Here is a 21400-nt window from a genome sequence, read left to right as displayed (position 1 = left end):
ACTTGTTGTTGTTGAGCTGTTGAGCCTGCTAAAAAATAACCAAGAAAGAATCAGAATAGATTCACATTTCACAACACAAGAACACATAAGCAGAAGCAGAGGAGACCGAGACTGAGCACTGAGCAAGGATTGAGCATGGTGGAAGGAAAAAACATTGAGTCAATTGAGTGCACAAATTGAGTGAGGTCAGACGTAGACCTAAGTAGGAATGGGCACACGGGAGGGACTAAGGCTAAAGGTGTAGTGACGTCATATCTCTAGTGGCTAATGTCTTCTCTTGAGGCGACACGATTACCGTAACGAAACAATGTGATTTCAACGGCGTTCTTGGCATAGTTGGTAGCGTTTCGGGTTGGTGTTTAAAAGGTCCCGGGTTCGAATCCCGCTGGCAGCACTAAATTTTTGTCAAACAATTTTTCATATCAGCAAGTTTGGTTGGTTAGGTTAGGTTAGGACAGTTTAATTTTATAATACTAAATTTTAAAATTAATTTTATAATTAATAAAAAATTATAAGTAATCATTAATTAGAATTTTATCTTATATCGTTTTTATATTATCAGCAAGTCTGGTTAGTTAGGTTATGTTATGACAGTTTAATTTTAAAAATTAAAAATTTATTTTATAATTTTAAAACAATATTTTATAATTAAAAAGTAATTTTATAATTAAAAATTAAAAAAAAATTAATTTAAATTTTTTCAACTTAGCAGTTCTAGCGCCTAGCGGCGAACGCTGAAACTACTAGATATGTTAGCCTTAGTCCTTAGTCCCTCCCGTGTGCCCCACGGCCCACCGGCGGACCTAAGTAGGAGTACATTATATTGGGTCTGACTTCGTATTGTTACGGTAAATGGTGTTCCCTCAGCTAATGCTGAGAGAAGAAGCCCACAGCTGTCATCGTAGGCTCCTCTATACCTCCCCTGAGTAAATACCCATTAGATTTAGGACCAGACCAGACCCAACCCAAACCTATCGCATCGCTATCGTGCTACTGCTAGCAAGCAATCCTAACCTCTCTGTATAAAAACATACTTTGTGTAGAATAATTTTATTCTACAGTTTAGCTTCAGAGAAAATCAAACCTATTATTAACCTGGTGTCTGTTTTAAAATGTGTGTTCAGTTTTGAAAATGCTTCTTCAATTTCCTAGATTATTGAAAGACGCAGCTTCTATTCTAAGACAGGTCTCAGAGGAAGATAGAAGTGTTAAAGACCTACTGTATAACGACAAAAAATTCCAGTTCAGTGTAAGTATACATAACCCCATCCACCATGTGTAGGTCTTGTTTAACATAAAGTTATTGGACTGTTTTTGTATAGATCTCTAGTACTGTACAGTAGTACCTAGCCCAGTAGATCCCACTACACTACTGTAGGCCTATAAGGCTAGTTCACAGTTCATACATGGCGACTAACTCGCTGCGACTTAGTCACGGCTACCATTAGTCGCAGATAGGCTACCACTCGCTAGTTAAGTATAAACTGAGTTCACACATGGCGAGATGTTGAGGCTAGTAATTCTTTTTTGAGCTGCACTTTACGCCCTACACTCGTTCGAATGAAAATATTGATTATTCGATTGTGTCTTTTGATATATCGTTTGGTTAGTTAGGTTAGGTTACCTAACTAACCAAACGATAGGCCTATAACTTATCGATATAGCGATCGATATTTTCATTCGAATGAGTGTAGGACGTAAAGTAAAGTGCAGCCATTTTTTGTGGTACCGTAAGTAATAAGTTATTTGTGCTGTAAAACATTTTGTCTGAAGGAATTAGGCGAGAGACTTTAAGACGTGTGTCTTGCGTATTTCTAGCAACTTTGCGAGAAATTAGGAGATAGGGCCTAATGTAAGAAATAAAAAAGTCTGGGTTTGGGAGTAGATAGGCCTAACTTAGAGAAAAACATTAGGGCGAAGTGGAACCAGGTTTTAGCATTAGTTCAATTTAGAGCTTACATTTCTCAGGTAGCCTAATATTAGCAGGCTACTTGTAATTTTAAAATCTTTTGTACCATAACTACAGTCTAGCCTTGATATAACGAACCTTCATGTAACAAATTACTTGATATATGCTAACATTTTTTTTATCCCCTAGAACACTCCATAAGACTCAATGTATATTTTACCTCTACATAACGAACAAACTATAGGCCCTATCAACAACCTTGATTAAACAAATTTTTGATGATCCCGGCTAAAATAAGACACCTCAGTATAACGAATTTATCATTGTCAGAACCTCTACATAGGGAATTTAACCTACTTAACAAATTGTCTGGGTCTTTCCCTCGATAAAACAAACTCCCCACATTATTGTTTTTGAAAAATCACAGTTTCTTGATGAATATAAAATGGTAGCCTAAGATGACGTCAACGCTTGCGCAACAATCCTCTGCACAGTTTTTCACATCCCCACATATTTCTGCTGTGCACGTTACAACTGATTTCATTCACCGAGAACTGATGATCGAGATCTTGTTTCTGAAGTTTGACTGAGCGAAATTCCTGCAAACCCATCCAGAACGAACCTCGTTTTAACGAAATCCTTGATATAACGAATATTCAGTTCGGTCCCTTCACATTCTTTATACCGAGGTTGGACTGTACAAATCATCTTTTTAAAAACAATAGGTAACTTAAAAAAAGACAAGGGTGAAGTGGCCTTCAACCACATCGTGAAGTTGAACCAGGGGGAAAATGTAACCACAGCTTATCAATCTACTGATAATAAAAGTTTCTGCTTTTTTTTTCTCTTTCAGATTGGATACATATAATACATATAGTAGGCCTACACAGGTAATTGCCATCATGTTTTTTCTGGACCTTGTTTCAAGGTTTTAACCTTTAAAAGGTAAATAGCATATGAAAAAATGTACTTTTTTGATAAAAAAAAGTTAGGCTACATACGGTACAACATTTTGATGTAGGCCTAGCTTCAGAGAAAAATGAAATGCTCTTATAAACAAGAGCTGGCTCATTATCAGCCTAAATTCAATGGTCAAATTTTGAAAATTTTTTATATTTACATTTTTAAAATAAATTCAACAATATTTTGTGTACTAACTATTGTTTGCAAATATATTCGGAGTATACTTCAAATTTATTACAACTTAGATTTTCCAACCGTGGTTACACTTGCCCCAAAAACTTTGCCGGGGGGGCAAGTGTAATACTAGTAACAGTTCTAGAAGCTGAGAAGACGGGTTTTTTCGCTAACTGACCATAACAATACGTGCTGGATTAAAAAAATGATAGTATCGGTACAGGTATATTAAAAAACTATTTTTTTAAAGTGAATCATGTGCCCAGAGAGTTATACTACCTACAACCACACACAATAGTACCTACTATTTTTTGTCATAATTTCCTATTATTGTAAAAATTATTGTATAAGTATTATATTGGTAAAATGGTGTTACCGTGTAAATAAATTGAATTGAATTAAATTACCGGTATTAACTAAGATTTTGCAATTTTACGTTTCTTTACATTTTACGAATTTTTCCGCAAAGGTCTACAAAAAAGTTTGTAACTTAAAAACAGATAAAGATATTTTTATAATTGAAAACGTCTCAGAATTACAGACAATTTCTCTATTTACCCACTTTTGCCTTTCACTCTTCTCAATGCAATATATTATAATTCAGGTATGAGGGGACCTCCACTTGCCCCATGGTGAGGCAACTGGAACACAAAAATACTAGGCAATTATAAGATTTTAAAAATGTCTGAAATGTTAAAAACAAGAAGTTACTGTATAAATGTTGTAAACAAAAATAAAAATGAAGTTGAAGGAACAAATTTAAACATACTTCTAAATGTTGGACTTACGAGTTAGTAATCAGTGTGACACACTGTTATCAAAGGTGTAATCAATGGCTGAGGGATCTTGGAAACTGCCAGAGATTAAGGGTTTTAGTCTGTGAGTTACTTTTCCTCTTTTCAAATTTTACCCAGTGTTGTTAGTTAAAGACCTATTTTGCTTGGAGCGCTTACAGCAATAGTCGCGTAGCCTAGAGATAATCACTCCGCGATAGTAGCTGGGCACTACTCTGACAGAGTTTGCGTTGTCCTGTTTTGCTTAGAGCGACTGTCGCAAGTGTCGCCTGCTATAGTCGCGGACTACTGCCCTGGGTACCAGTCTTGCGATAATCGTGCCGCGACTGATGCACACCGACACATGCGCAGAACCTCAAAACAGTGCAGTTCACTCAGTAAGCACATTAACAATATTCGTTTATGGGTTTAAAATAACCATAATTTACTGTTTTGTTTTTTCACATAATTTTTTTATTCATGTAGCCTACTGTTACGATTGTACTGTTTTGGTTATACAGTTACTTTACTTTAAAAGGTTGCATCAAGCACTCATGACTTCACTATTGTGAGTGCTGGTATTCAACTATGAAAAATCATGCGGCGGTTGAAAACCAATCGCTCTAAGCAAAACGGCCGCCACAACAACGATATTAGCTGAGCGACTATCGCTACAGTCGCTCCAAGCAAAATGGGCCTTAATTAATGTTTTAATGATACTACAACCCTACTTGTTTATAATTTTTTACATTACCATTCTTCATTTATAATTTCAGAACATTAAGAAATTATATGCCATAGTTATCAAAGCTCTTCAAAACTGGGATGTTATAGAAAGTCTAATAAAGGAATCAAATATTTTGATAGAACATCATCGCCTCGACATATGGCGAGTCAGAATAGCCATATCAGAGCTCCTATTTGGTGAAACGTCTCTTCTAAACTCTGATAATAACACAATACAAACTGTAATTCAAAATGAAGAGCGTTTAAAGCAAATACTATCAAAAAAGCAAGCTAACGCATCTCTTGGAAACAACAGTGATGAAATAAGTCATGCTAAAGGTACGTTATACTTTTTAAAGTTTCTGACTAAGTGATCTCGTTTGTTGCAGACTGTCACACCTTTGGATGGATGAATATCGAGACTGCTTCTGAGCGAAACGTTAATTTATAACAACGAACATCAGATAATTTTTTAATCACATAAGTGATTTTATTTTACTCGTTTGCCACTCATTTTACATCATTCCAAAGACTGTGATAGCTGCAACGATAATGACTCAATCGAACGTTATCTTGTACTTCTTTTTGTACAGTATGGCAATGTTTTCATTCCCTTTCCTATCGTACTTCGGGACGTATTACATTCTGAGAGACTATTTCAATGTGGAAGGGTTTACTAACATTGTGTGGTCAGTGATTGCCAGTGTTCTAGCAGTCAATCTCATTATCGGAATGTACGCTTATAAAGCTTACCATGAGTCAGAAGAGGATCAACCGGATCAACCCCCTCCTGTACCACCAAGGATGAAACGGAGCGATCTTAACCTCAAACAAGAATAACTTGGGACTTTGTAAATAATCAAATCAACCATTTATATAGTGATAGTGAATAAAATATTACCTACATTATCTAGTGAACTTGGATTTCTAAATATTAGCCGGGACTAGTTCAAAGGTGTGGAGACAGATGGAGATGGTGATAATCATTTTCACTTTTTGTTGATCATAAAAACATTTAGAGATGGTAAAAAATAACAGTATTAAAACAAATAAAAGCTCTATTGTTGTATAAAAAAATTTTTTTTTACCTCTTTACTTTTATATCTCAATAAGAATAAGTAATTTCACTTCAGTAAACCACCTCTTAAACGTAGACCCTGTTAATAGAGACTGTTAAAATCAGAACACCCAATTGTCAGCGGTTTATAAACATTTCATACAGCTAAGTTAGAAATGTTCCATTCGGTAGTAAACTACAGTACTCTGTTATAATTTAAAATATTTTTTACACAACTGCTGTTGGTATTTTTACAATCGGGTGCATTATTAAGCTTTTTGCAAAACATTATGCAACTTAAACTTTTCTGCAAAAGGTGTTTCATTATGTACAAGAGCTGACAAACGGTCCTGGAATAGGTATGCCTTTGTTCATAATCAAATGTCTTTTTGATTAATCCGGGCGTCTTGAAACCCAAAATGATCTAGATTAATGAGGGTTTACTGCAACACATCTTATATGAGTGTGATTTAGGGAATTATTAACTACAAACTAAATTGATTTAAATATTAGGCCTACTAACTTCATTCGTAGGCTTAAGAAGCCATAATGTCACTAAATTCACAATCTTCCGGTGAGAGATTCGTCAAATCAATATTTACAATACAGTAGAACCTCTTTAATCCAAACTAATTAAGACCGGGGGTAGTTCGGACTATTGAATAGTTCGGGTTACAGAACATATTGTTGTTTTTACATAACAATAGCTAGGGAAAAGTGAAAATGCTTTATAAAGCAAAATACAGTGTCTATTTAATACAGTAGTAAACATAGGGAATAAACAGTACTGTACATTACAATTGAAATAATTACGGTGCATATATATCAATAAATACAGTATAGGCCTACAATAAAAATCTACTACAGTAGTCTACTGTTCTGTGTAGAGTACAGCATTGAGGCGTTCGGATTAGTGGACGTTCGGATTACAGGGGTTCGGATTAAAGAGGTTCTACTGTATGTGCAAAACCCAGATGTTTCGCCCACTTTTGTAATTTATGAAATATATTTCTTTCATTTTTAATGTTCTGGCAAGCACTGGTTTTTAATCTTATTGATACAATTGTCAGAGACAGTATAATGGCTGTACACAAGGCAGAATAGTGAGACATTATCTGATTATAGATATTTTTATTTTAAAAAGCTATACATTGTATTAAATTTTTTAACGTACTATGAAAGAATGAATGAATGAAAAAGTGCTTTACTGTACTTACAAAAACACTCTATACATTCACCGTTCAGTTTACACTTTAAGAACAATAAAATAACATTCTGTTCGATTGGCACTTAATTTTTATACTAACACTAAATTAAGTTAAACTACATTATCTTTAATTATTTTACATACGACCGTTTTTTAAAGTAGCCGTTTCAGCCCGTTTATTAAAATTGAAAAGTTTCAAATAACAGCATTGTTTTCTTACATAACAGCATAGTTTTACTTAACAACATGGGTAACGGACCAATGAGGTTCAAGAATTGAGAGAGAAGAAGTAAAATTGTAATGCTTCGAACATCAACTAATCAGATATTTACCAATTTAATTGTTAACGATTGGTGCAATTAGTGATTGGTACAATGAGTCGTTGTACCACTGTTTGTGGCAATGAGAGGCTATATACGAAAACATACCCTCTCTTAGAAGTTGTGAGTATAGTGATTATTAGTAATTAAAATATAAATACATTTTGGCCCATGTAAATAAGAAAATAAATAACATTTCTCTATTAAATATTGTTTTATGCTAAATAACAGAATAAAGAAAATAAGGTAAACACTGCAAATAGAAATAGTTAAAAAATAACAGTTCAAAAAACTTAATAGGCAGTTTGAGGGGAAGCGATTTCATCCCCTCTATGTCACCCAAACATTGAAATAACAGATGCCAGCTGATCAGCTGACATATACTACAAAAAAAGTAAAAAGGTAGTGGGGGAAACCAGTAAACCTATAAATTTAATGAAAGGGACTGATTAATAGTAAGAACCATCTGTTTTATAGTTATTTGTGCAACTAATGAATTGCCTCACTCGAGAGAAATCCTTTATGTTCCATTAATCAAAGTTAGTAAAAGTCTTGTGGATATTTAATTTATCTTAATGTTTTCTGTCAAATTGTGTAATGAGCTGCAGGCAAACATGCCCAAACCAATGAATTTGGGCAAATAGCCTCAATTTTATGTCACATCAATATTAAGTAAAATTGATTTTTTTTGTCACACAATAGTATGAAGTTGGATTCCTTTTTATCTACTAACTTTAAATGGTCCATGTGAAACCATAGTGAAATAAGTGACATTTTCAATGTTTTGAGAAAATGAGGTTAAAGTTTGGATTCTAAAAAAAATTCAACTTTAGTTCATTTAAACCATACCACATAAAATTTATAAATAAAAATACTTTTTAAAAATGCCACGTTTTTAAACGCATTAAAAAGTATAAAATAATTTATAAAATGTTGAGAGAATAAATACTTGTAAGATTGCAAACGAAAAACGTGGGGCGCTTGCAATTGATCATAATAGTTCAATAGGTGAAGTTAATTGTAAATCAGCATGCGCCCCACGTTTTTCGTTTTAAATCTTACAAGTATTTATTCTCTCAACATTTTATAAATTATTTTATACTTTTTAATGCGTTTAAAAACGTGGCATTTTTAAAAAGTATTTTTATTTATAAATTATTATCTAGTTTTAGTCTTTAATGTGTAAATATGTTAAATCTATTTTATATAGCCTCTTAATACATAACCAAAACCCAAAACCTTATTATCTGTAATCAGATGTTTTATCTTTACTTTGAAATGATTGTTTTATATTTTTACAATATCTCGGGAGCAGAACCTGTACCTCTTAACCTCTGCTCTTCAACTGTCAAATTTAAGTATTTACAGCTGACTTAAATTAATTTATATGTTTACATTCTATTAAAATGTAAACATGGAAAATTCGGAAGCCAAACGGGCGTAGCCCAAGGGAAATATGAAAATTAAATTATATGATATTGCATTGTCATCCATTTGTGAGCTATGTTTCAAGTCTCTAGCTCATCGGGAACTTCGTTTGAAATTGATATCAAAATTTGTAGGAAAGCGAGCTAATAAAAACAAGCCCATGGGGCGTAGTCCAAGGCAAATATGAAAATTAAATGATATAATATTGCATTGTCATCCATTTGTGAGCTATGTTTCAAGTCTCTAGCTCGTCGGGAAGTTAATATAAAATTGATTTCAAAATTTGTAACGGACAAGAGTGCGAGCTAATAAAAACGTTTTAAAAATATGTGAACTTTTCTTGGTATTAGAGCTCATTAACATAAAATTCCCTCTTTTAATAACTTTTGTAATAGATATAATTTTAACAATGCAAACACTTAGTTCATTGTGGTTGAACCATTTTATTTATTTTAGCTACTTTGTTCACTCTGGTTGATTGACTTTGTTCACTTGGAAGGTATAGAGTTCATAAGGCTATATGAATAACTCGGCCCCAATTAGTGGGAGTGACGCTGGTTGCTTATATTAGGACCTAATATGCCTTAGATAGTGTAAATAAAAATTGTGAATACTCAATATTGTTGTAACCCTAAATAAAACTGAAAACAAATTTAAAGTAACTTGGTTCACTTTGGCTGATAGCAGGTTACCTTGATTAGAAAACGAGTGAACTAAGTTACATCTTTTTACTGTTATAAAATAAACGATAATTGACAATATAACTTAGACTTCACTGTAAACAGCAAAGAAGGAGCATATTCACTGCCAGATTCCGAAAACAAATCAGAAATACTAAGTAATTCATCATCAATCTCATCATCACAGACTTAATTCTCGCTTGAAGACACCATCTGGACAGGCACTTGGTTCACTCTGTCAGAACCAGCTGTTTGTAGTCTTGCCATCAACCAGAGGGAAATTTCCCTTTTACAGGGGTGTTATTGCAAGTATCACATAGTTCGCTTTTGCTGAATATAGAGAACGTAAAATGTGATCGGGATATAGTGCTATCTCGTATTTACCAAATATCAATTATTGAAGATGGGGACGCCACTATGTGCGTATTTTAACTCAAATATGAGAGCAGGATGAGTGGCGCGATCTTGTAGTCTTGTTAGTGACTAAGGCCGACATATTCATAAGGTAAATAAATTAAACTATTACAAACAATTTGTTGTCAAGTCTTGCTAGGAAACTCTATATCTATATTTATGAACCAGACTTAGTTAACAGATGTAAAAATGAAAATATAAATTCCTGTTTTCTCTAAAAGTAATAAATCCTGCTGCAGTCCAAGGTCCCACTAGAAAAACTGCAGTCTGTGGTAAACCTTAAAAACTACGTCCATATGTTTAGTAGTTGCATAGATAAAACCATAGACAAATAGAATTAAATATAGACTATCAGCCGTGCTGCGGTTACCATGGTTACCATAATTTTGGGCGCACACCACTGTAGTTTACGTAGCGCGTACGCTGTAACTACCGTGGCGATCCCAGCGGTGTGCGCCAGAACCTATGGTAACCGCAGCACAGCTGACGGTCTATATTTAATTATTTTTGTCTATGATAAAACATACTCCCCCAAGTAGATTTCTCATCCTTATGCAACAGCTGAAGACAATTTTATTGTTAGTTCTGTACGGTTTATGTAGAGGTCGTGTTTTATTTACAATTTGTTTCCAGTTATTAAAGTAATTTAAAACCTTGTGTTGGTTAGTCTATGGTACCGGTAGTTGTAAACATAGGGAATTGAATTTGATCTAATGTCAACAGATAGCGTTACCGTTCCGAAACTTTAGCCCTTAACTGTACTTAATTGATGCCATTTTTTATATTCTATTGACGTATTTGCACATCTACGTGAAAATACCTTTAATTTGACACCTCAAACGTTAAAATCCGTCAAGCCGTTATCGAGTTATGACTGTGAAAAGAAAACTGCTTGCGTATAAATATATAGATACCAAATTGTGATGGGCATTTTTAAATTTTATTTTCCTTGTTATTCTGATGGTTAACAAATTGAAGGATATAAATTTAAAGAAACAATATTCAATTCAAGAAGTTTCTGAGCTTGATTGACCAACTGATGTATGTTAGTCTAAAGATAAATCCATTTGATCTTTTTGTGTAGGCTATCTGTAATTATTTTGAAGTTGAACTTAAAATATATTATCAATCTGAAAAACCTAACTGTGAAATAAAAAATTCAAGAATTTTGTATTATTTTAGTGAGGTTTGTCAAGATAAATTTAATCAAGGACAATGTAAACTCTGTGATTGAGAAATTCCAAGAAGATGGTTGGGAGAAACTGAAGCCGGCTAACAGTTATGAGGATTACTTAGATCAGCTGAGATCTTTGGAGCCCAATAGTGCAGGGTTTATACAAGACTTTCATCTACCTGAAGTTCTGGCTTTTCCTCCCGGAACAGAGTTCCAGGACTACGAACTGTACTGCAATGGCTCAATTATCCTCATGGATAAGGTAAGGTGATATCTTTGACTATAGATAGAACTATAGACATTCCATTCCTATGTAAAAGTTGAGTTTCCGTTCAATGTTTGGATTTAATATAACCTAAAAACAAGTTGTACATTGCTTGAAAGACTAATTATTTATATGATTTATAGTAACTGTAGGAAAATATATAATGTGTAACACAAGTGCAAACTGCCTATTTGCTGCACTCGAGTAAACATTTCTCTCATGTGCAGATGTGCAGCAAAACGTCGCTTATTTAGCATTTTGGCGCCCCTAGGCCCAAATAATTTTTCCGCCCCCTATTCTGGTCACAGTTTCTTTCCTACAAACCTTTATTAAAAACTATATCATGCCTGTAGGCCTCTATGTTAGTTAATTGCTTGAACACCACTCCTCGTAGGAATGTTATCAATGCAAGTTTTTTTAAAGAATTGTCTTGGTTAGCCTTAACAAAATGCCGTGTTAAACACTTTGGCAATTTTATGCTTTTAGCAAATGCTCATGCTTGTGGGACTGAAACAAAACAATCCAACCCACAGAGAATTCCTGCAAAAAAACATGTCCATTGATTCCAATTTCAGGCCCCAAAACATGAACTCCGTAACAGTACGTGATACCATAGATTAAACATAGGCCTACACTCTTTTAGTAGATTTGTCATCCTTAGGCTGAAAACAATTCTTTTTATTTAATTTATTTAAACCTAGTTTGTCTAAAATAAAACGATCCATTCCATTCATACAACTAGAGGTCGTCCAGTGGTAGAAAATTCGACCAAAAATATGTAGGCCTGCAGTTGGATTTTTTTAGCTAGAAGCGGTTAAGTTATGTTGGAATATCTTTAAGGATGGATGAACCTTTTGGCTGTAGTGAGTGTGATCATGCGCAAAAATGTTCACATATCAAATTTTGAGGTTAAATCAAACCAAACAAACTGGCAAGTTGTCAATTAGGGACAATGTTGTATTACTTACGAGGAAGAATGTTCGTTTAACATCAAATTAATTAATTTAGTAGATGTCATCGTCTGATTTATTAGAAAACATTCAGTACCGTATTTAGGCTACCTACTGCATTTTATAAACCAAACTCGAGTCTTGTTAACTTGGGCTATCGTATAACGTTTTCCTGTTTGATACCTGGTAAACTTATCAGATTGCATAAGTGAATTATTAGCAATATAATTTAGCTGTTAATTATAATTTAAATGGGTCAAAACTCTAAATATTAGTCTATAAAGGTTTATCTCGTCATCTCGACAGTCCTATAATTCTGATCTCTAACTATAAAACCCTTAAAAGGTGGGTCTGGATCTTATGATATTTCCAAACTAAACGTAAATCATCATTATGCTCCATCAGTTTATCGTGTGTATCCCAGTCACAGCAACTGCATTATTTCTATTAATATAATGATCGACATAAACTTTGCAAGAAGATTCAATATTTTAATATTTGCGCATGTTAAATTAATTATTTTTAAAGCAACCATCACTTAATTTGAAGACAATAATTACATAACAATTAATTCATTAGCTGATTTGGAATTAGGAATCACATCTCTATTTAACTGTGTAGAGGTTAACTGTAAGAAAGGACCATGAGGTCCTAAGTTTGCCTCAATAAAGAAGGATTTTCATTTCATTTCATATTTCACAGTAAAATTCTATAATGACCAAGTGATTTTATTAAAGTAAGTATACTTAACTATTTTCAATTAAAAGAATATATTACGCCATATATACTACGATATATATTACGAATATATTATTATTGTTTGTTTTGATTTAACCTCACGTTAAATCAAGTTTGACACGTATGAACACATTATCACACTAAAAAGGTTTATCTTCAAACATATTCCACCACACCTTACCGCTTCTAGCAAAAAATCCAATTATGTACAGACTTCTCTATTTTTCACCCCACACTGTAAATAAAACATGTGATTGGGATTTCTTACATTTGTTTTGATTGTAACTTAAATAATATCTAGTGCACTATGGGATTAGAAATTTTCTTCCTACCTGTGTAATTGTTTTACGAGTTATAATGTATAGGCTCCAAGGACTCATATTGGTTGAAAACTGGACCCAGCTGTCCTCCTGATCATTGGTCTTTATTAAATGATCCTGCCTAAGAAACAGCTGGTCTTACTCAGTAACAAGGCAACACTGAATATTTTACATCATTCGATACTTCTTGCCCTTCATTGATTTAGCTTAAAATATGTACCAAAGTGTGTGTTACTGTTTTACAGAATTGAATTGAATATTCATTTAATTCTCTTAGTATCAAACCTTAGAAAAGAAAATTGAATTTTGTCAGTAAGTATTTTACTCTGTGAGTGACTTGACGATGATGTTAAGAGTCTTCCGTAGTGGAAGCCATATTGGATTTCTTCCCCATAAGAACAATGTTAACTTTGGGTTCAAATATCTCATCAGCAAATTGTCATATAATTATGGATAAGGAGTTAAATTTAAGGAATTGCGATCCTCTAGAGATTGACGTTTTTTATTTCACAATTTTTAATTTTTATAATGAATAATTGATTATTAATTAGCTTAAAATTAAGCTAATTATTGAAAGGAAATGAAAATGGATTTTCGAAATTCAAAAACCTCAGTCACGAGTCTATTATGTTAAAAATACAAATTATAAATTTCAAAGCTATATCTTAACAAATAACGCCGTTACATGTCCACAAATGATGTAATGTTTAACATTGTTCTTATGGGGAAGAAATCCAACATGGCTTCCACTACGGAAGACTCTTAAATAAAAAAAATTTCCACAGCTGGTCTATATTGATAGTAATTTTTTTCATTAATACGTTTTTTGTGTTGCTGCAAATGTTGTTTCTCTGCGTAAAGACTCAATAACAGTCAAGGCAACTTCTTCCCACCTGCTCGGATTTGTTTTAGTTACAAAGTTTAACACAAGTATCACCACTACGTGGACATTGAAAAACATTTTGATTCAAACAAAACACATGTTTTTCACTAATCACTAGTACCACTAGCCGTATCCCACCCCAACCAAGTGGTAAGGATAATGGCTTTAAAATGTTTCGGATCTGCTGTACAAAACATTCTAAGTTGCTGTTATACTTTTCTTTGGCTAAACAGCTGCAAATCAGTTTTGCTGTTCTAAAAGTAGTATCTCGTTCATCTTTTTCTCATCAATTTATGTCCCCAGGCAAGTTGTCTGGCACCGTTGCTGTTGTCACCGCAGAGGGACAGCCATGTTTTGGACATGTGTGCAGCTCCGGGACTCAAGACTATTCAGCTGGCTTCCTACTCTTCCTCTGGGTAGGCTGGTATACTTTCTGTATTCAACATTAGTTATACTAGAAAATACACTTCTACTGTATGTTGTTATTTATTTGCAAGTTAATGACTTAGTAGTAAAATGTGACAAAAATAATTTAGGTAATATCTACAATAACCTTGCGAGAATTATGTTCTTTATGTTCACAACAATGTTTAGTTCAGAGCAGTGAAATACGCCTATTAGAATGTACTTGCTAACACCAGCTGACTTATATTTATCTAAATAATTTCTTTATGGTCTACTATAGGTCGGCCGGTTAGAAAACGACTTGCGCGAAATTTTTAGCGCATGTAGGGGAGGTAACGGCGAGGGAGGGTATGTTCCCCTCTCCGCCAATGGCCGTTTTCACTATGCACGATACGACACCGACACAGCGCCGCCCCGGTGTCGTGGGAGTTGGAATCCTGTGTTATCAAATGGAACTGCTTACACAATGATATAATAACATTTCATGATGCTCAAATATTGATGCGATTTCGGCTATACAGTATTTTTGCAGGACCTATTTTTCTCAAGTTATGAGGAACATATTTGTTTACATTTTGATCAGCTGTATAACTTAATTGCTGTTAATATTTATAAAAGGTTGGGGGTGGGGCGGCAGCGGAGTGGGGGAAGAGCCATAGTCTGTCTCACTCCCACAGGTCGGTATCTCTCTCTCGCACCAATGCTACGAGGAGGACGCTTTCTAACCGGCCGACCTATAGTTTCTTTACCCAGGCTTTTGTTGTGATTTGGGGAATCAAAAAAGAATAATAAAAATCTTTAAATCTCCCAAACACACCCATCTTTGGTCATAGAAACAGAACTCGATGTAATAAGACCTTGACCTCTTCTAATACAAGGCCGCAGTGAGACAAAAGTGACAAAACCTAATTTATAATGGAGCATCTGTTCAATATTTAAAATATTGCAACAAGCGTCTAGGCAGTCAGTGCAACTCCGAGGATTGTGGATCAGAACACCCCCCACCATCGCACCATGTCGTACGCTTCCGAATTATACCGGCGCATCAGCATAGCCCAACTTTTCGCGGAAAATTGTTATCTCTATCACTATCGCTGTCAAAACGTATTGTTTTTAGTTTAAATTTAAATTAAATACAATTAAACTGTCATAACCTAACCAAACTAACCAAACTTGCTGATAATGAAAAACTCGAATGAAGGTTTACTAATCGAAAAAATAGTTCTGTCCTAAAAATAAAATTATAAATGTCTGAAATTCAATTTTATAATTTTTTAATTATAAAATTAAACTGTGCCTAACCAAACCAACCAAACTTGCTGATATGAAAAAATTGTTGACAAAAAGTTAGTGCTGCTAGTTGGATTCGAACCCGGTACCTTCTGTTTATCAGCCCGACACGCTATCCATTATCACCACCAAAGCTCATACCTCTGCTACGTATCGTTGCGGTAATGGTTGACGTCACGCCATTGGCATGGAGCGGTGGTGGGGGGTTTTCCGATCTGATGCACGATCCTGTGAGTTGCACTGGCTGCCTAGACGCTTATAATATTGCACACTTGTCTTATTGCTATTACCATAGCAACAGACTGACCAGTGCAATGTTTCCACACACCCATGCTACGGACTTGTATTTGAGGAGGCTATTATACAATTCTATGTAATGTTCAGCTGTGTGGTAGTATAGTTACTTTAAAAAAAAAAATGGGCAAATGGAGGATGTAAACAGCGCTGGTGTTCCTTCAAAAGGCTCCTAATCAACTTTAGATGTTCACAAAGCTTAGGCAGAGAGGATTTGAAGCATATGATTGACAATTTTTATGATCTATATTCGTGTAATATTTCAGTCCAATTGGTCCAATTGTATTAACACTGAACAAACAGATAAACATACTTATAGACAGAAACGACTTCAATTCCATTATATTATATTTTAAACAAAGACAGGGTTGAAAATGTAAATCAAATTGTTAACAAAAAAATATCTCAGTTTTTACTCAGGATCTTAAAACTGTTAGTCTATTCTGTCATCTAAACTTTCGACTAATTTTCAGGAAGGTCTATGCAGTGGAGAGAGATGAAAAACGATACTATTCCTTGGAAAAGATGATTGAACACAGCGGGGCTGACAATGTCACAACTATTCTAAAAGATGTAACACAACTGGACGTTGATAAGTACAAACATGTGGAGTACATTTTGGTGGACCCATCATGCACTGGCTCGGGTATGTATAATTGAGGCTGTAGCTACTAAATGATAATCGCTGTTAAAGTTTAGAGGTTATGGTTCGCTGTCAGCTTTGGAAGTTAAGTTGTCTATGCTTAACCCTCCAAATGGCAGCGTGACTATAATAGTCGCGGTAGGTGGTTTCTGTATTGGCAGCGACTATAAGTCGCGTTTTGCAAGGAAGGAGGGTTTTGGAGTTCAGGTTAACTTCAAATAAATAATTTAAAACTATTGTAAAAGGGAAGAATGTTTATACTGTTAGAAAGATAAGATTCTAAACTTGCACTTTGTTACATAAGTGAACTTTAACCCACAAAGGGATCACTTTAATTGAGCACTGAAGTGAACAAAAATTTCGATCAGTCAGTTTTACCATATACGCGTCACAAAACTACCAAACACGGTATGTTTTTAAAAAATCATAACAAGGGATATTTTTTGTCTAAAAAAAAAACAAACCGTTCCGTTAGTACCACTGCAATAAGGAAGAAATTTCCTATCATATGGTGTAAAAAACATTTCAATATAATAACATATGATCTCACAACAACTAAAACAAATCAATAAATTATTACGTGTTTGTGAAGTGGCAGAGCTACTACAATAGTCGCAGTCTTAAAACATGATTCACTGAAATATATATTATTCGAAAGTCCATGAAATTCTGTCCATTGAGAATTACTTGAGTGAAAACCAAATCAAGCATATGATTCACTTTGTCATCAGGTTTGCTGTGGCTGGGGTATTTCAAATCTAGATTTTAAAATGTAGTTTACTCTAAAACTTTTTTTTTTTATAAGACTACTAACCTGACAGCCATAGTTTGAGGAATGTGTCTCGTATCAGCTTAAGGCATGGGTGAGTAGTGCAGGGATAGTGTTGTGTTGCTGGGGCCCCACACAAACTTCCCACAACTTTTTTCAGGCAAAGAAAATTTGCTTAGTCTGCAGGGTTTTGAAACAGCTAAATATGTGTCTAAATAGTTTTTGTTTATTCATAGGAGTTAGATTGAGACAGCCCTCAACAAACCTAAAAGCACGACTTGACGAGAAGACAAGACTGGAGAAACTGGCTGGATTTCAAATTAAATTGCTACGATTTGCTTTAACCAGGTGATGAATACAATCTATATATTAATAGGCAAGCATGCTTCTTTAAAACCGTTTTTCTCAGCTCGTTTGCATCGTAGGGAAAATCTACGCATACCGTTAGAAAGCTATTTTCCTGTAGGTGTGCAGAATCCCTTTATAAATTTAAATAGGCTCAAAGATAAGCGCAAAAAATGAGTTTCAAAATTTGAAAAAATTAACATGGATCTTATGCGTTGCCATGCTGGTGACAAAATAACAACGAAATATAAAAAGAAAATCAAAACAAATGGAAGAAACTCCAATCACATGTTTTATTTACATTGTGGGGTGAAACATTAACATAAGTGAGTACATTACATATTTTTGGTCGAGTTTCGACCACTGGACATTACTCGTACAAATAAATCTGTTGGCAAAAAACTGTTTTTCAACAGGTAAATTTTAGGTTCAGCATTACCTAAAAATGTTTGTCCCACTTATTATTCATCAACCCATGCAATTAAACTTGACTTAGGAAAAAAGTCAGATCTCTATCTATGGCATTTATTGTAGTGTAAAGCTACTTAGCAATACATTACAATACAACCATTACAAATTTATGTAGCTATACTTGTTGAGAAATGCTTTGTGTATTATTTTGCATGCAAATAAAAATTTTCTACAATAAATACACCATAGTCCTGCTGATCTGAACCACATGTGTTCTGTATGGAAAAAGGCACTGTTTTAAAATTTAAAACAAAGCTATGTGTTCTGAAATACTAACCTAGGGATCCAGCCAACTGGAAAATCAGGAACGGTACTTGAAATTTGATTACCAGGCGAAGTATGTGAATTGTGTATGGAACTGGGAAATGTTGTATAATCAGCAATAGTCTATAGCTGAGCAGGAGCACCCATTCATTAACAGTGTTCGATTAGTTCTCTTTTTTCAAGGTTGTGATGTTGGAAGAAGAACGTAACCGCAGTATGTAATCAAGGATATTTCTGCAATCGTGGTAAATGTAAAGTGTTTTTAACTTTACCATTACTAAAACCTCGATAGCTAGGTGCTCAATAATGAGATAATTTCCTAAAATTTCCTATTGCATTAGAGTGGTTAATAGCAGAAACATTAATTTATTATATGTAAGAAGTGTACCAAAAATGAAACCCTATTTTGTCTTGAGTTTTTTATAATATATTGTACATCCTTGGGAAATACGTACTGGCATGTTATACAAAACTCTAAATACTTGTAAGATTTGGAGCATCGTATTCTCCAATCTATATGTTAACACCAATTAACAAAATTACATTAGTTTTAAAGCTTTTTTATATAATACCTTCAATCGCGAATTTCTGATACTGACTACAGCTTTGCATTTCAGGTTTCCTGCAGCTAAACGAGTTGTCTACTCAACGTGTTCTCTTAACGTTGAAGAAAATGAAAACGTTGTTCAAGAAGTTTTGCAAAGCTGCAATGACAATTTTGAAGTTGTATCAGCACGAAAACAACTTCCTGGATGGAAAAACTTTGGATCAAAAGAATTTCAGTTTGGGGATAAATGTATATGTTGTCAGCCTGAAGTTGACCAAACAAATGGGTTTTTTATTACAGTGTTTGAACGAAGGAAAAACCATGTTGATGTCAATACATTTAGAAGCGATAAAGTAGAAAATACATTTAGAGGAGAGAAAAGAAAAGGTTTTGAAGAAAAGTCAGGTTATAAGTATGATAGTATCAATGCACCATCTCCTAAAAAATCAAAAGTTGAACATAGTCAAGAAAAAATAAATGAAGGAGATAAAGCTATTCTAAACACTGGCAATTCAGAAGAGGCTAAACTCAAAGTTAAAAAGATGAGTGTTTCAGAAAAGAAACGTGCTAGAAAGAAAATGTTAAAGATAAAGAAAAAAGTCATAAAACCGAAGAATAAACAGACTACCATTAAATCAAAGAACGATAAATCTAGCAGTAAGGAGAACACAAATAAAATAAATTCAATACAAAATAGTGCCAATAGTAACTCACATTGTGACAGCAAATCAACCATTAAAGTATCTAAAGCCAAACTAAGGCATAAGCGAGCGAAGCTGATGAAAATGAAAAGTAAATCCGGAGAAAATTGTAGTGATGACAAAGATTTGAGCATATTTTCAAGAACTAAAGGATTAAATAAACTTGGTGAAGTAGATAAAACTAAGGTCACGGAAAAGAATGATATGAATAAAAATAAAAATGAAATGACTGAGAACACAGCGTCTCAAAAAAATACAAAAGAAAAAGTAAAAAAAGAAACCCCAGAAATAAGTGGTCATAGAAGTAGTGACAATAAACTTAACCTTGCTGATGTTTATGTTAACAACGTTAAAGGTGGTTTTGAAAAAGATAGTACATCAAACAAAAGACAGAAACATTCAAAAGCTGTTATTGATGTTGTAACTCCTGAAATTCAGAAAAGTCAAGATACACAGTCTCACAAAGAAAAAAGTAAAAAGACACAATCATTAAATTATGAAGATGAAAAAACTTTTTGTGGGATTTCTGATAAACCCTCTTTTCAAGCAGGTTGCAAAAAAATTGTAGACATCTCATCTGCTATTGACGAAAACAATGAAATAGAATTTTCAAAAAAGAAACGCAAAAAAAAACATTCCTTAGAAAATGTTGATGGTAAAGTTAGTTCATACGATGTTTGCATAGTTGAACCCAATAAAAAAATTAGGGATGAAAAGTGTGTTGAAAGTAATGAAAATTTTGAAGAAAGGAGACCCAAAAAGAAACACAAGAAAAAATACACCAAAGAAAATAGTGATTTAAGTCAAGTTAGTCACATTGTTGAAGACAATTTTAGAGCTGAAACAAGACAGGAAAGCACAGAAGGTGTTAGTATTGAAAATGAGGAAAGTGCAGAAAAAAGGAAACGTGGAAAGAAACATAAGAAAAAGAAATTACTTGATATAAATGGCGATTGTGGCATGATTGAAATTTGCAATGATTTGATTGAGGTTTGTAATGATAGAACCAGTGCAAAGAAATCAGGAGAGACTTATGGTGAACTTAATGAAAGTTCAGAAAATAGAAAACACAAAAAGAAACACAAGACAAAACTTTCAGCAAATACTTATGATGATGCTCTTGCTGACTACATTTAGGCTGAAAATGGCTTGGAAGAGGTTTCACCCACACCACTTAAAGAAATCAAAAAGAAGAAAGGCAAAAGTTATCAGTCTTCTGGTAACACAGAAAAATTGTTAAATAGAGTGATGGCTGTAAAAATATTACTTGCGAGCTAAGAAACATACAAAGATTGTAATGTGAAAACAGGAATTTAAACTTGAAATTTAAAAAAAAACAGATTTGTAAGAATATATATCATATTTCAACATCATGTTTCAGAATTGGATGAGTATACAAATTGTAAGATTCTTGTTTAGTTCCGTAACTCCAGAAAAATAACAAAGTCATTGTTTTATTTATGATGATAAACAAATATTTTTAGCCCTTAAAGAGAGAATAGTGTTAAATGGTGTCAAATAATCTGTCAATTTCTGTTACTAAAAAAAATATAAAAATAAATAGAACATTATATGGAATAGTTTTAGTCTACTGTTATTTTAGGGGTAAAATACTTTACATTTTGCTATTTGTTATAAAAAATGTTATTTCGTCTCCTATTCTGTTTGGCATTTTGTAACTGAACAGCAA

The 21400-nt window shown here is 33.7% G+C and overlaps 1 protein-coding gene across 1 annotated transcript; it reads left to right on the top strand.

Annotated features, from left to right (window-relative positions):
- Nucleotides 1-1012: 1012 nt before the first annotated feature.
- Nucleotides 1013-21138, top strand: LOC129003984 (putative methyltransferase NSUN7). The gene is made up of 7 exons (XM_054432348.1): nt 1013-1249; nt 4596-4884; nt 10834-11087; nt 14285-14397; nt 16444-16616; nt 17619-17730; nt 19080-21138. The coding sequence occupies exons 1-7, from the start codon at nt 1133-1135 to the stop codon at nt 20845-20847; spliced, it is 2826 nt and encodes a 941-aa protein (XP_054288323.1). The 5' UTR covers nt 1013-1132; the 3' UTR covers nt 20848-21138.
- Nucleotides 21139-21400: the final 262 nt, after the last annotated feature.

This window comes from Macrosteles quadrilineatus, unplaced genomic scaffold (genome assembly GCF_028750875.1).
Source record: "Macrosteles quadrilineatus isolate MER2022 unplaced genomic scaffold, UCM_ALF_1.0 Scaffold_9__3_contigs__length_116548681, whole genome shotgun sequence".
In the NCBI taxonomy this organism is placed as follows: Eukaryota; Metazoa; Arthropoda; class Insecta; order Hemiptera; family Cicadellidae; genus Macrosteles; species Macrosteles quadrilineatus.
This window is presented reverse-complemented; position numbering and strand designations above follow the sequence as displayed.